Here is a 14,957-nt window from a genome sequence, read left to right on the forward strand (position 1 = left end):
TAATTGCCACACTGTCAGTGTCAAAATAAGCAGGTGCCACCATGTCCAGTTCTGCTGAGTGAGATGATGATTTTTAAAGACCCCAGCAACATTTTGTGAGGTAAGTATTCCCGCTGGGATATCCAAATCTACCTGGGGCCCCCCTCCAAGTGCACCCTCTGAACAAGATATGGCCAGTCCATCACTTATACCTGTTTTGCTCAGATTTCACCCTCTACTAGCCTCTTGTCTTTCCTCAGAGGCAGCCCCACTGACTCCATATCAGAAGAACATTCTGCATGCGCATGTGAAACTGACTGGGGCATAGGAGGCATCATAACACTGTGGCAGGTTCCTGCAGAAACATGCTGTATAGAAAAGTTACCTTGTTGCAGGGCACAATCTGCTGCCAGATCAGCTGCTGATAGCATTGATTGCTTGCTTCCGATGCCTGAATACACAGAGGCTATGTCCGCTGAAGATGCCAAGTCAGCTCCTGCTGAGCCATCCGGTCTCTGCACCACGTTCATGAGGAAATCCACCATTGCGACTGCTGCAGTGGTGTGCTCATCATTGCAGGCTTGGAGGAGGCCTACTGCTCTGCCTGATTGAAGGAGCTTCAGATGGGGATGTCCGACCCTGGAGCCTGAGATCTTCTCCACAGCCTATAGACGGTGGTCCGATTCTATTGAGGCTGTTGCCATTGACGTAGACAATGCCTCACTGCTGCCATTGGCGGCCACTGCTACAACTGCAGTGCGGCCGCATGCAAAGGACACTTTGTGGGCCATAGCAGGGATAAGATTCATTCAGCTGGGAGTGGAGCAGTGGACGCTGGTCTGCACCCTCAGGACCCTGACCTGCAGCAGCTGTCTCTGAAGTCTCCCAGAACACTGCAATTGCATCGGGTTCGTACTGAGCTTGAAGTTGGATGCTGTAAGGATATTGAGGAACAGCTAGCTACCTCTTATCATAAGAAGGTGAGGGGTATAAGTCATGTCAGGCCAGCAGTGTAACAGTGCGGTAGGAGCAGTAGTCCTGGGAGTGTGTTCACCACAGCGGAGTCAACCCGGGTTTACTCCGCCGTGGTGAACACACTTTCCAGTCCAAGCTGACCTCAATTGTCTAAGTCTATCTGCCCGTTTTTCATGTGCTAACGGTATTCGTAGTTTGTTGCGCAGGACTGCCTTGTAGGCTTTCCATACCATAATAGGGGAATCAACTAAGTCTTTATTCTCCTCAAAGTAATATTGGGTACTTCCATATTTATTTGACTGTTTCTGGGTCCCTTAGTTCCAAGTATAAAATCTCCATTGTCAACTCACTAGCCAAGTAGTATTGTCTAAGGTGGTGAGAAGTGGTGAGTGGTCCGATATATTCTGCCTTTGTAGCCACGGGAGTCCCACCTCTGCGTGAAAATAAGTAGTTAGTCTAGAGATTGCTCTCTTTACCCCAGAGAAGAAAGAATATTGTTTCCAACAGTCTCCCCAGGTCCTTCAGGACCATTGCTCTGATGAATTGTGACAACTGAGGTTACTGTGAATCTCTACCGGTTACAGGCCTCATCCTATTAAAGGTATCTAGAGAGAGAGTACCCCACTATCTCCAGGTTGAAGGTGAAAGAACGAGGCAGAGACGTGATTCCCGAAAGCTAGCTTTAAGATACCCACATATGTGGTTAAAAGCTCTGGAAAAGATAGAAGAGGCTCCACATCGTTGAACCCTATAATTGTGAAAAGGATGAACTACATCTCAGAGTAGAAGTCAGGATCAGAGACTCCAAAAAAACATCCATTCGGGTGCTTTGCCCTACATTTATTGGAGAGGGTGTTAAGCACTATTTACTGAAGCCGGTGACCCCAAATACGGAAGTCCTGAAGAAGGTGCAACAGTATCATATGTTTTCTGCACCGAAACGCGTCAATGCATTTTTCCATATATAGAATCCAAGCAGGGTCCAGTGAGCAATTGATATACATATATAAATGTTACTGTTGGTGTCACTTCTGCATTAACCAAAGACCTTTGGATCCAGACATTAGCAGTGGCGAAAATATCAGTAGGCCACAGTGAGTGTAGGGGGTTGTTTGTAAGAATGTTTTTTCAAAGTTTTTTTCTCTGTTTGACCTGTGATTCAATGAAATATCTGCCTATGATATCCATTCGTCCATGACTTCTTTGTTTCTCATTTTAAGTTGAACTTGTTTGTATATGTAATGAACTGTTATGAATATCTGCTTTTATTCTACCTTTTTCAAAGAGTGTTCTTTGAAATTTTAACTTGTCATTTTGTGTCAATCTTCTTTTGTATATGTTTTTATTAAAATAAGACTGTGAACGTTCTAATGCTGGTGTAGAAATCAACATTTTGCTAATTTAGTGTACTGAACTAGTCTTTCCTGTTTGAGTCTGAATGCATAGACAAGACGGGTATGAAAGTATAGCAAGACCGTATGTGAGTGTGTACCCAGGGATTTCTCTTTGACTGATTCTCATCCTATTAAAATCTGGTATCATGATAACATTAAAATCTCCCTCCCCCAGCAATAGGATATTCCCAGATTTCACTAAAATTGGGCCTATTTTCCCCAGTGTATCTTTATGTGGGCGATGAGGAGCATAGACATTAACAGGAAAATAGCCTTTTGTACCTTAAGGTTCCTCTATCCCAACAGTTGTGCTACTCAGGTTTAAAAATGTCCTAATGGTCTTAAAAAAGGATGCTCTTTTTGGCATGTATTGCCACTCCTTTGGAATCCCGAGAGAATCATGCATGTCTAAGTGACATCGATTGACTCCTTCACAGGAATCTGTATTCAGTCTCCATCAAGTGCATCTCCTGAAGGAAAAAAATATCTGGGGCTACTTGCTTGATGTATTTCAATTTTGCATTAATCAATTTTCAAAAGAAACAGTACAAAAAAAGAAAAATTAGGCAGAAAGCAGCGCAATACAGTATATAATAGCAATGGTACCAGTGACAAGAGTTACATCATTTCTTCACCATATAACCGAAGGAGAGGAAGCATGAACAAAAATGGGCAAATTTTAGGCACGAAGAGCCAGGTAGAAGTTCGAACATATTACTGAGGGAGTAGAGGAGCGAGGGTAGGGGGAGAACCAGCAGCAGTGCTTTCAGTAGGGGCGAGTGTGTTGGTGTATGGGAGCCAGGCAAGGAGCTAGCCTGGTCATTTGTTTGATGTAAGTAGGAAACTCTGTGGTAACCGAACCCATTGTCAACCATGGCAATATTATGGTGTCCTACTCTTCCACAATGACTTTCCTCCATCTCACCCAAACCGTCTTGATACTATACCAGCCCCCCTGCTCATTAACTTCACATCTCTTAAGTCCCTACCTCCCACCACCAAGCCCAGCCTGAAATATGCAATCCCCAAGTGAAAAACACTCTACCTACTAATGGCAACATCAAACTAAAACATGTTGCTCTGTTACAAATGCAACTGAAAACATATAAGGGTTAATATCAACTCATATCACTCTCTCTTCAAGAGTTGATTCGTGACCCAACCCATGTAGGCCCCTCTCTCATCCCAAACCTGTTGGAGCAGTTATCAGACGCCAGTGGAAGCAGAATAACAGTTATCTAAAGCAAATTAAATGTTGTACAGCTATGGATTTCCAGAGCACACACACCCCAACATAGTGGCATTTCCTCTGTTCTTCCCTAAGCCAGCAGGTGCGGATGGGAAAGCTCTCTTTCAGGGGATAGCCCAGTAAAATGAAGCCCATTGCAATAATTCTGATTGGCTGATGCTAACCAATCAGGGCGAAGGTGGGGTTTAGAATACTGAAAGTGTATTATGATAGCTGAGGGATGAAATATAAGAATGGTGGATGATGACTGAAGGATGAGGACTAAGACTGAAGGAATTGGGATGAGGAATAAGAACAACAGAAGAAGGATGATGAGTGAGGAATACGAATGAGAGATGATGAATAAGAATGAGGGATAAAGCAAGGATGATGAAAGATGAATGCGAAATAAGAAGGATGGGGGTTGAATGATAAATATGGAATACAAATGAGGAATGACGAATGATGGATGAGGAATAAGAATTATGGATGTGGGGTGATAAATGAGAAGTTAGGAATACGGCTTGAGGTGTGATGGTTTAGGAAAGATGAATGAGGTGTGGGGCGGTATGGATGGGGGATAATATGTGATGGATGTGAAGCTGAAATAAGAAGTGAGGACTGATTTGTGATTGATGAGGGATGAGACATGATAAGTAGAAAGAATAAGTAAGAAATTATAATTAGGGGGGATGGATGAGAAGCAGGGACATGAAGTCAGGAATGAGGGATGAAGAGTGATTGGGCGATGGATGTGGGATTAGAAGTACGGAAGAGGAATAAGGAATGATGGCTGATGGATGAGAAGTAATGGATGAGGGACGATGGGATGTTATGGATCATGGATGAGGGTAGAGTATTGGTCAAGATAAGTGAGAGAAGATGAGAGAGTTATGATGGATTAGGAATCATGGATGAGGAATGATGGCTGAGAAATACAGATGAGAAGCAAGGAAGGAGATGAGGTTTGAGGAGCAAGGGATGGAAAGTGAGGAAGGAGGGATGAGGGATGAGGAGTGATAAATAATCAATGATAGATGAGATATAAGTGATGAGAAAGAGAAAACCATGAGGAATGAAGGCTGAGGAATGATGATGCATGAGGGGTGAGACATAGGGATACGAATTAAAGAATGAGGGTTAAAGAGTGATTGATGAGGATTGAGGAGTATATCCTCAAATGGATCCTGTAAAGGAGACACCACTAAAAAACTAAGGGAAACTCCACACCGCCAACCATAGGCAAGAGAAAGCGTGGTAGAGGGACACAGAAGGGTGGACATGCGAAAGTACAAAAAGTTCAAAAATTCTCAACTGCTACAACTTAAACAGACCCCCCTATTCTGCACCATTTATCGGCTAATGGCCCATGTAAACAAGTTACTATGACTAATCCCAACCTATCTCCAGTAAGTTCACTCCCAAGAGGCACCATAGAAACCTTAGAACAACTTTTAAAATCTTTAATACTTCCAATCTTGGAGAGGGTTAAACATCTCAGTGAGAGTGTAGGGAGGTTGGAAAACATGGTAATAGCAAACTCAGCAACTTTGGACAGGGCTGTGGGACACGAAATTGGTCAAGGGCCTCCACCACCTCCCGATATGGCCATGGTATCTACAAATGGTCTAAACGATATTTCTCACTCTTTACCGCTTACCCAAAGTGAGAAATTGCACCCCTCCTCGGTTCAACGTATACATGAGCCCCCTTGCGGCCATCGCTCGCCAACATAATCTCAACATCATCTCCTACGCGGATGACACTCAACTGATCCTATCACTCACCAAAGACCCTAACACCGCCAAAACCAACTTACACGAAGGAATGAAAGAAGTAGCCGAGTGGATGAAGCACAGCCGTCTGAAACTGAACTCAGACAAAACAGAAGTCCTCATCTTAGGCACCTCCCCCTCCGCCTGGGATGACTCTTGGTGGCCAGAAGCCCTTGGAAAAGCCCCCATCCCGACGGACCACGCACGGAACCTGGGCGTCATCCTGGACTCCTCACTCTCGATGACCAGACAAGTCAACGCCGTTTCATCATCTTGCTTCAACATTCTCCGCATGCTCAAAAAAACATTTCGCTGGATCCCCACCGAAACTAGAAAAACGGTCACCCACGCACTGGTCACGAGCCGCCTGGACTACGGAAACACACTTTACGCCGGTACCACCGCAAAACTCCAGAAAAAACTCCAACGCATCCAGAACGCTTCAGCCAGACTCATACTAGACATCCCGCGTAAAGAACACATCTCTGGTCACCTGAAAAACCTCCACTGGCTCCCCATAAATAAGAGGATTACTTTCCGCCTCCTAACCCACGCACACAAAGCACTTTACGAACTTGGGCCCGAATGCCTCAACACACGTTTGTCCTTCTACACCCCCTCCCGTCAGCTGCGATCCTCCAACCAAGCCCTTGCCACGGTACCTCGCATCAACAAAACCACCATGGGAGGTAGATCCTTCTCCTACCTCGCAGCTAAAACCTGGAACTCACTTCCCACTCACCTTCGCCTTACCCAGAACCACCTAGCATTCAGAAAGCAACTTAAAACTTGGATATTCGACAAGTAACCCCCCACCCTCCCTCCAGCGCCTTGAGACCCTATGGGTATGTAGTGCGCTATATAAATCTATTGACTTGACTTGACTTGACTTCCCGCAGGAGCCACTAAACTGCGAGACATAGTCCAACCTAGGGTGGTAGCGGAACAAATTGTTAATGATGGTGGGAAGAGGGCAGTTACAAATTACAAAGAACAAAAAGAACTTGAAGGTCTGAAAAAGAAGCTAAGTCCTCTAGGTCTTCAAAGAAACAAACTACACACTGATATTGCACTGAACCAGTCCCAAGTGGTTGATAGACACTAAATGTAAGGTAGAAATCCTATCAGCCCACCCTCTTGGCGGAGCCTCGTCATTTAGGACATCTAGAACCAAATTGGTGTATCCATGCCCAGATGAATTGGCTGGATATCACACTGTTGTGGTTCACAAGATGAAAGTGTCCACGCCACTGGCGGGGCTGGTACAGTGCAGTGCAGTGAAAATTGAGTGAGTGATGTTAAAATGACGGTCAAGGCAAAAGAAAAATCCTTTTATTGTTATTCACCTGGACGTCACATTAAAAAAGGGTGCAAAACAGTGTGACAAAATCACTGTCTACTTTGCTGTGTGGTTAATAAGGCCAACATGTTTCTGCCATAAGGTGAAAATACACCGGCATTCTTCTTCTTTGGTTTCTTGGAATATAGCTGGTTTGAGGAGTAAGATCTCTATAGGAGAATGGTCTGCCTGGGCTGAGAAATTTGATATACTAGTCTTTCAAGAGACATGGGCAGTTGAGCCGGTCTATTTACCAGGCTTTCTTAACTTTTATAAAACAGCAGCCAAAGGGGTAAAGGGTAGACCTATGGGTGGTCTATGTATCTGGCTCAGGCAAACCAATAATGGCAGCCCCATGGAATTAGCCATAGACAACCCAGATCTTTTGGCCATAAAGCTGCATTTTTCTGGCGGCCCTGACATACTGAATATTAATGTTTATAATAGAGGCCTGCCTGGAGGGTGTGGTACCGTTATCTTTCAAAACCTTGACAGCTTTTTGGATACAGTTAATTCGGGTATAAACACAATAATAGCAGGGGACCTAAATTGTTATTTCGAGCCAATGAACGCTGATGGGGATACTTTTCTGACAGAACTAGACGCCCAATGGAACATCCCCCACCTCGACCTTATACCCATTAAGAAATGGACAGAATTGGCCCTACAATGGTTGGGTCTCTGCCTAGAATGTGGTTTTAGGGCAACAAATGGGCGGTCTATCTCCGACAAATTGGGCAGGGACACTTTTGACAATGGCTTGCGCAAGAATAGAATAGATTATATCCTTATTAAGGTAGAGTGTTGGTCAACCTTAAGGGATATGGTGATTGTGGATCGCCCTGACAGCGACCACAACCCCCTTGTAGCTACTTTTCAGCTAAGCGGAGATCCGCACTATAAAGAGAAAATGGAGATAGTCACGGCTGATGCCCTTTTAACCAATGACCAACGTAAGGTGTGCTGGGCGAAGGTTGCTATCGATCCGGGGGCACTAGATGCAATAAAAATCAAAGTAACTAGGGCCCTTGAAACCTTGCGCTCTTTTCCAACACAGGCAGACATAAACATGAAGATAACACAACTTCATGTAGACCTATTTTCTGAACTAAAGATGCACTTCACCAAATCTGGTAATCCAAAGGGGAAGGGGGGTCAACCCAAGTCCAAAAATTGGTATAGCATACAGTGTAGGGAGAAATATGGTCTACTAGCAGCAGCCATCAAAGCAAAGAACATGGATGCTATCAGATCAGCCAGGCGGAGTTACTCCAAAGCCAAAAACCAGGCCAAGCAAGAGTGGGACAATGACCACTGGCAGGATCTCCTAGTCGCCAGTAAAAAAAAAAACCTGACCAAGTTCTGGCACATCGTGAAGTGGGGTAACTCTCAAAACTCGCAGGTACCCGCAAACCATGTCCCTATAGACAGATGGGTCGAGCACTTTGAGTCGAAATTTTCGGGGTTAAACCTGAATGAGGCTGTCATTCCCCCTATCACCCAAGATATGGCCAGTATGAATGACCTAGTCTTCGAAAGTAGAGAAGTAGAGGAGGCCCTGAGTAAGATCCCTAGTGGAAAGGCCCGGGTATTGACTGCATTCCGGCAGACCTCTTCAAACATGATTTAGACAACTGGGTACCCTATATCACTTTTTTGGCTAATGCCATATCCAAGGGGGCTGTTATGCCAGAATCAAGGAGAGGCGCTGAGATATTGCCAATATATAAGAAGGGAGACCGTATAAACCCGGGTAACTATCGCCCTATCAGCTTGATAGATACAATCCAAAAAATCATTGCAAGGATGGTTCTGGCTCAAATACAAAGCTGGATGGAGCTTGAGGGAATTTTATCACCCCTTCGGGCTGGGTTTAGATCATGCACCAGCACCATTGAACAGGTCCTTAGGTTCAAACTTATCTACTGGAAAATTGTCAGCCTTGGTGATGGTACCCTGTTCGCCGCCTTCGTTGACCTTAGGTCAGCATTTGACCTTGTCCCTAGGGTCAAATTGTGGGGCGTCCTAGATAGTATGGGGATGCCCCCGGAACTTCTCAATATTGTAAAAAGTCTCCACGAGGCAAATTTCGCCCAAGTGCGATGGGGTAAGCAAGGGCAGGTCACAAGCAGATTTCCATTGTCAGGGGGTGTCAGGCAAGGGTGCGTCCTTGCGCCAACCCTGTTTCTGTTATACATTAACAGGGTTGTGCAGTACTTTTCAAACTTTTCAACAAACGCCCCCTCCCTGGGTGGGACCAAATATCTGCTATTAATTTTGCGGATGATATGCTTTTATTGTCCCAGACGCAGAAGGGCCTGCAGGCCACCCTAGATAAGTTTGATGAATTTTTGTAATGATCACAATCTGCAGGTTAATGTCTCAAAGACCAAGTTCAGGGGGGGGGGGGAGACCTGTTGCGGGCCACGTCACAATGAATAACATAAATTAGAGCAGACTAACATAATGACTTACTTGGGCATCGTTCTAGAGAGTAGAATGAGTTGGAAGCCGCAAATTGATACTCTAACTCTCAAGTTTGCCCAACTAACAGGGTGCCTGATAAAAGAACAGAGAACGTCTCAGACCAAAAGGATAGGCCCAGCTATGAAAATATATAATTCCAGGATAGGTTCAGCGATCCTGTACGGTGCGGACCTATGGGGTTTTGCTGACCTTTTCTCTTTGGTTAAGCCCCAAAACAAATTTTTAGGAAATCTAATAGGTCTCCCCAGTTCTAGCCCCATGAAACCGTTATTAATGAACCTTGGGTGCCATGCCATAGATGACATTGCCCGCTTTAAACCACTAGCTCTATGGAGGAGGTTATGGTGTACTCCAGAATTGGCTATGTATGCAAAGGCAGTGTTGGATGTACGTTCCATTATGGGTTCTGGAAATCTCTCACGGTTTAAACACATTAGACTGCTCTTGGAGGCTATGGGAATGGGACATGTGTGGTCTGACCCTGTTAACAGACCTTTTCCACCAAAAAAGCTATTTAAACAGCAGTACTGGACCATGATTAGCCAGAAACACTTCAGTCAGATGTCGGCCACCTCACTGTCTGGGATGTTTCTGGAACTAAAAAACGACCCTCTATTAGAAGAATATTGGGATACTATTACTAGGTCCAGTGATAGGAAATTATATCATCACCTTAGGGTTGGCTGTCTACCCATCCGTTTATTCACCAAAAACTGGCGGGGACAGGTTGGTGATTCTTGTAGATGGTGTATGGATTGCAGGAAATCTATAGGCCATATATTTTTTGAGTGTCCGGCCTATGTGGCCCCACGGATTAAATAGTTAAAACCGATTTGTCGAAACCTGGGCACAAGGGTGGGATCCGAAGCCTTAAGGGTCCTAAGGTATGACACTAGCGAACATATTGTTATCGCCGTAGCAAAATTCCAAGGATGGGTATGGATTATTAGGGCCAGGCCAGAATCAGTGTAGTGTTCTTTTTAAAGTTTTTTAAAGTTTTTATCTAGCACACAGTGTATATTGTATTTTAAATTATAATTTACCATCGTTTATCTTAATTGCTAAGTGTCTTTTTTTAACTTATGGAAATTGTCCTTTTAACTATATTTATGATCTTACAGTACAAACTGTCTTTTATGATGGATTAAATCGAAATAAAGACATTTGAAATTGAAAAATTGAAAAGCTGTTTAATAATTCACAAAATGTCATCATGTTCATAAATTATGCCTTTTGAACTGCCTTTATTTAAATGATTTTCTTTATTTTGGATAAAATAATTCTATAACACATATATTTCAGTTCTAAAATTCAATGCCACGCAACCTATTGACAGGAAATGTGATACTTTATTTTTTATCTCCAGGTGGTGGCATACTCCTGGTTGAAGCCCTTTTAAATGAAGACAAAAGTGGTCCATTGGCAGCCCAGATGAGCTCCTTAAACATGCTGATGCACACAGAAGGCAAAGAAAGAACTCCTTCAGAATATAGGAAACTTCTGACTGCAGCTGGGTTTAGGGATATTGAAATCAGGACAACTGGAAAGTTCTTTGACGCAATACTAGCGATAAAATGAACTGTTTAAATAGTAGTCAGAATCATGTAGCTGTAAAGGTAGATCATGCATGCTTTTCTCCTACGTGGAAAATGGAAAATTATATTTACACCTTTTCTAATGGTTTTCTAATGCCAATTCTTAGAGATTAACTCTTATAGATTCACTCTACCATTTTGCCTGTCCTACTTCTAATTCATGAACGTTGTTTCAGATCGTTATTATCTTTAAATTCCTCTAACAGAAAAAACTTGAAGTGAATAAAACTGAAAAAATATATTGTTTGTTTTATATTTATAATGTGATGGTTTGTTTGTGTACTTCTACATATCAATAAATAGAAAAATAACAACTTCATAAACACAAGGACAGAATTGCTAGGAGTGCACTGGTAGCCGCTACTTAACAGGGGTGGTTGGGTGAGGAGAAGTGTGGGGTGGGAAAGTGAAAAAAAATAATTTCAAAAACACTTACCTGCAGGCCGTCCGCTGCCTCTCAGTCCATTTTTGGCTACTTGGTTGACTCCGGGAGCAGGAACCACACAGCCTCACAGACTCCCTTAGCCAATCACAACGCAGCCTTACAGCAGCATTTTTATTGGTCCGAGAACCGTGGTTCAACGTTCAGAGAGGTACTGAGAGGCTGAGCATGTTCTCCACCCAGGCTGTGAAAACCAACCAGTTGAGAACATGCAAAGTGCACATGACTGTTTGGCCGGCCCAAGGCGGCCGGCCAAACCATCATGCGCACTTACAGTTTGCTCACAATTCCTCCACCTGGGCCCTGCTCTGGCCAGCCCAGTCTCGCCCCAGCCTGCACCTAAGCAGGAATGGAAAAGTAAAATAATAAAAACAGGCTTTTATCATTTTCTTTTTAAACTACTCGCTAAGCAGTGGGGTGACACTCCACTGTCTTACTGGAGAAGCTGCCACTGCGAATGTGTTTTCTAAGAGCTAATTGATGAAGCAGTTGAGTAAAGATCAAATTAAAAGTGCCACATAAAATCATCTATTATGGGGGGGGGGGTGGCTATGGCATGTTGCGGAATGGCTAGAGGGTGAAGGAGCTCCGCAGGCCAGGCTCAATAATCCGGTGATTACCATCCGTTAAGCGCAACTGTACCAGCTAATACTCGTCGCACTGAGAGCTGCCACTGTCAGGCACACCCGGCTGCAATCTAGCTGCTCGTAAATGGCAGGAATCTGCAGAATTAGAAGACGTTGAAGCGAGAGGAACCTGGAGAAAATGGCTGCTGCGCTTTCAAATACGCACAAAAATCGAGCGGTCTCGAAAAGGAAGCGATACAGCAGCTGACTGCTCTGGGTGCAGCTTCCAGGTGAGCTGGAGCGGGCTGTGAGAGTCGGTGTCGGACTGATTAACGACTCAGAAGTTGAAGGCGGAGAAAGTGACAGACTGATTCAGTGACACTGTTGAAAGGAAAGCGGCGGTGTACTGGGACCTACCGAGCTGCAGCGCTCTGGTGAATTAAAGTGGCACAAAAGGGGGTGGTGATGGCAGTTCGGGTTGGACTGTTTCCATGAGGCACAGGGTCAGACTGATTTGCATACCCAGTCTGAACTGGGGTGGCAGAGTGGGCTAAAGAACGGTGATGGATTAAATCCAGATCAGTTGACTGGGGGTGAGTGCTTGTATTGTCAACGCTCCGTCCATCATTTCCTTTGGTTTTTCTTTGTTCGCCATAAGTTGGTAGGGTATGCTCAGACATTAGTCCCTTGCTCACTTTGCCACTGGATTCAAGCAAGCCGGGCTGAAGACGGCTGGAATGCCAGAAACCTGTCCTCAGTAGCTTGTTTCCGGTCCAGGGAAGGCATGGCTGGGCAGTTCGGGCTGGACTGTTCCCATGAGGCACAGGGTCAGACTGATTTGCATATGGCCATGTCTGAACTGGGGTGACAGAGTGGGCTAAAGAACGGTGATGGATTAAACCCAGATCAGTTGACTGGGGGTGAGTGCTTATATTGTCAACGCTCCGTCCATCATTTCCTTTGGTTTTTCTTTGTTCGCCATAAGTTGGTAGGGTATGCTCAGACATTAGTCCCTTGCTCACTTTGCCACTGGATTCAAGCAAGCCGGGCTGAAGACGGCTGGAATGCCAGAAACCGGTCCTCGTAGCTTCTTTCCGGTCCAGGGAAGGCATGGCTTGGTAGTTTGGGATGGACTGTTCCCATTAGGCACAGGGTCAGACTGATTTGCATATGGCCATGTCTGAACTGGGGTGGCAGAGTGGGCTAAAGAACGGTGATGGATTAAACCCAGATCAGTTGACTGGGGGTGAGTGCTTGTATTGTCAACGCTCCATCCATCATTTCCGTTGGTTTTTCTTTGTTCGCCATAAGTTGGCAGGGTATGCTCAGACGTGAGTCCCTTGCTCACTTTGCCACTGGATTCAAGCAAGCCGGGCTGAAGACGGCTGGAATGCCAGAAACTGGTCCTCAGTAGCTTGTTTCTGGTCCAGGGAAGGCATGGCTTGGCAGTTCGGGCTGGACTGTTCCCATGAGGCACAGGGTCAGACTGATTTGCATATGGCCATGTCTGAACTGGGGTGGCAGAGTGAGCTAAAGAACAGTGATGGATTAAACCCAGATCAGTTGACTGGGGTGAGTGCTTGTATTGTCAACGCTCCGTCCATCATTTCCTTTGGTTTTCCCTGGTGAAATTAAAGCTGCAAAGGTGCATCGGAGCAAGTTGACGAGGCGACCGCCCCCGAAGACTGCCGGGACGAGGTGAGTGGGGCGGGGGCTCTATGCTGGGTTGGGGCTTGGTGGTCCTACGTAGCGGGGCCTAGGCAGACCCGAGTCGCACTGCTCGTGGGGCCTGGGTTTAGTGGTGGGGGCCGCCTGACTCCAGCTGAACCCCGGGGCCACGTCTGCTCTCCTCCCACAGGGGCGAACAGGCTAATCCCCTCTGGCGTGGAAGGGGGTGTTGGCGGGTAGACCTCGTGCGGCCTCTTGCTCCTGTGGTGTACTTAAGGGGCGGGAAGCCGGGGCAACTTGTGGTCTCGCTGGTTCTCCCATCCTGAGCCGTGGGGTTGCATTGGTCCCCAGGTGCTGCAACTCTGAGGGGTGGGAGGCTGGAGTGATGCCGGGCTGGGCCTTTATCTAATACCTCAGCAGCAGATGTAAAACCTACACGACATTCCCCGGCAAAGCGTATAACCCAGAGCGGGATATATGGGATCACCTCCTATAACGAAGACCCCAGTAGAGCCCAGAGCTGTGAGGTGGTACATCTATCTTCCCGGCCTGCGGTGTCATGACAGGTCTGGTCCAGCATTGCAGCAGGTTAGAGTAGAGGGTGATGGGGCCTTGTGCACAGATTGATCTCCCAGTCGCTAGAGTTTGCAGCTGCGAGAGACTACCATTGCGGGTGTGTACAAAAAGAGAAAGGGGCATAAGTTGAGGCGGCCATGTACAGTTACACTTGAGTGGGCTTGAAATCAGGAGCCAGAGCTGGAATCAGAGACGGTGTCAAGAACTAAAGCAGCGAGGACATAATATATGAACGAACCAAGGCTATTGGAGCAAGCTCTACCGCTGTGCTACCCCTATATCATGGGAAAGACGGAGCCCAACCAACCAAAAATTCCATTTGAAAGTAAATGTAACACACGCACAGTGGATACCCTGTCAGAGCAAGGGGCAGCACAATGTCCCTCAGTGAATGCGGATAATCCGGAGGAAGACATGCATTCTATATTATTGGAGGTGCCTTCCAGCCTGAAAACTATTGACAACAAGATTGAGGCACTTACATCTCGACTGGACGCAGTAAAGAAAAAGGTAGACATGCACGAAACCCAACTAGATGTTCTTGAGTACAGGTTGTCAGATACACAAGACTCTCAGGCTGAGTCAAGGACACAGATACTACAAATGGAGAAAGTGCTGGAGGTAATAAGACCGAAAAATGAAGATTTAGAAATGCATTCCTGGCGGAACAACCTTGCATAATCGGCCTTCCTGAATCGACAGCCATATCAAAGATGGAGTCTTCATCGACAATGTGCTGCGTGAGCTGTTTGGGTCGGTGCGGTGGAAAGAGCTCACAGATCACCTTGTCCCCGCCAAAAACCAGGTATGCCGCCACGCCCGATCATTGCACGGCCAGAGATGCTATTCTATGAGAGTCCAGAACCAAGAGCCCCATTAACCATAAGGGAAATATTCTGACTTTCTTTCCGGACTACACTCCAACAGTGCAAG

At 45.7% G+C, this 14,957-nt stretch overlaps 1 protein-coding gene across 2 annotated transcripts in view; it reads left to right on the top strand.

Annotated features, from left to right (window-relative positions):
* Positions 1 to 11,175, top strand: part of LOC147698088 (acetylserotonin O-methyltransferase-like) — a 448,853-nt gene extending 437,678 nt beyond the window's left edge. For both annotated transcript variants that reach the window (XM_086934766.1, XM_086934764.1), the window contains exon 8: positions 10,544 to 11,175. In XM_086934766.1, coding sequence (XP_086790892.1) covers positions 10,544 to 10,755 — 212 coding nt within the window. In that variant the 3' untranslated portion in view covers positions 10,756 to 11,175. The remainder of the gene's footprint in view (positions 1 to 10,543) is intronic.
* Positions 11,176 to 14,957: the final 3,782 nt, after the last annotated feature.

Source organism: Lissotriton vulgaris, chromosome 8 (genome assembly GCF_964263255.1).
Source record: "Lissotriton vulgaris chromosome 8, aLisVul1.2, whole genome shotgun sequence".
Classification (NCBI taxonomy): Eukaryota; Metazoa; Chordata; class Amphibia; order Caudata; family Salamandridae; genus Lissotriton; species Lissotriton vulgaris.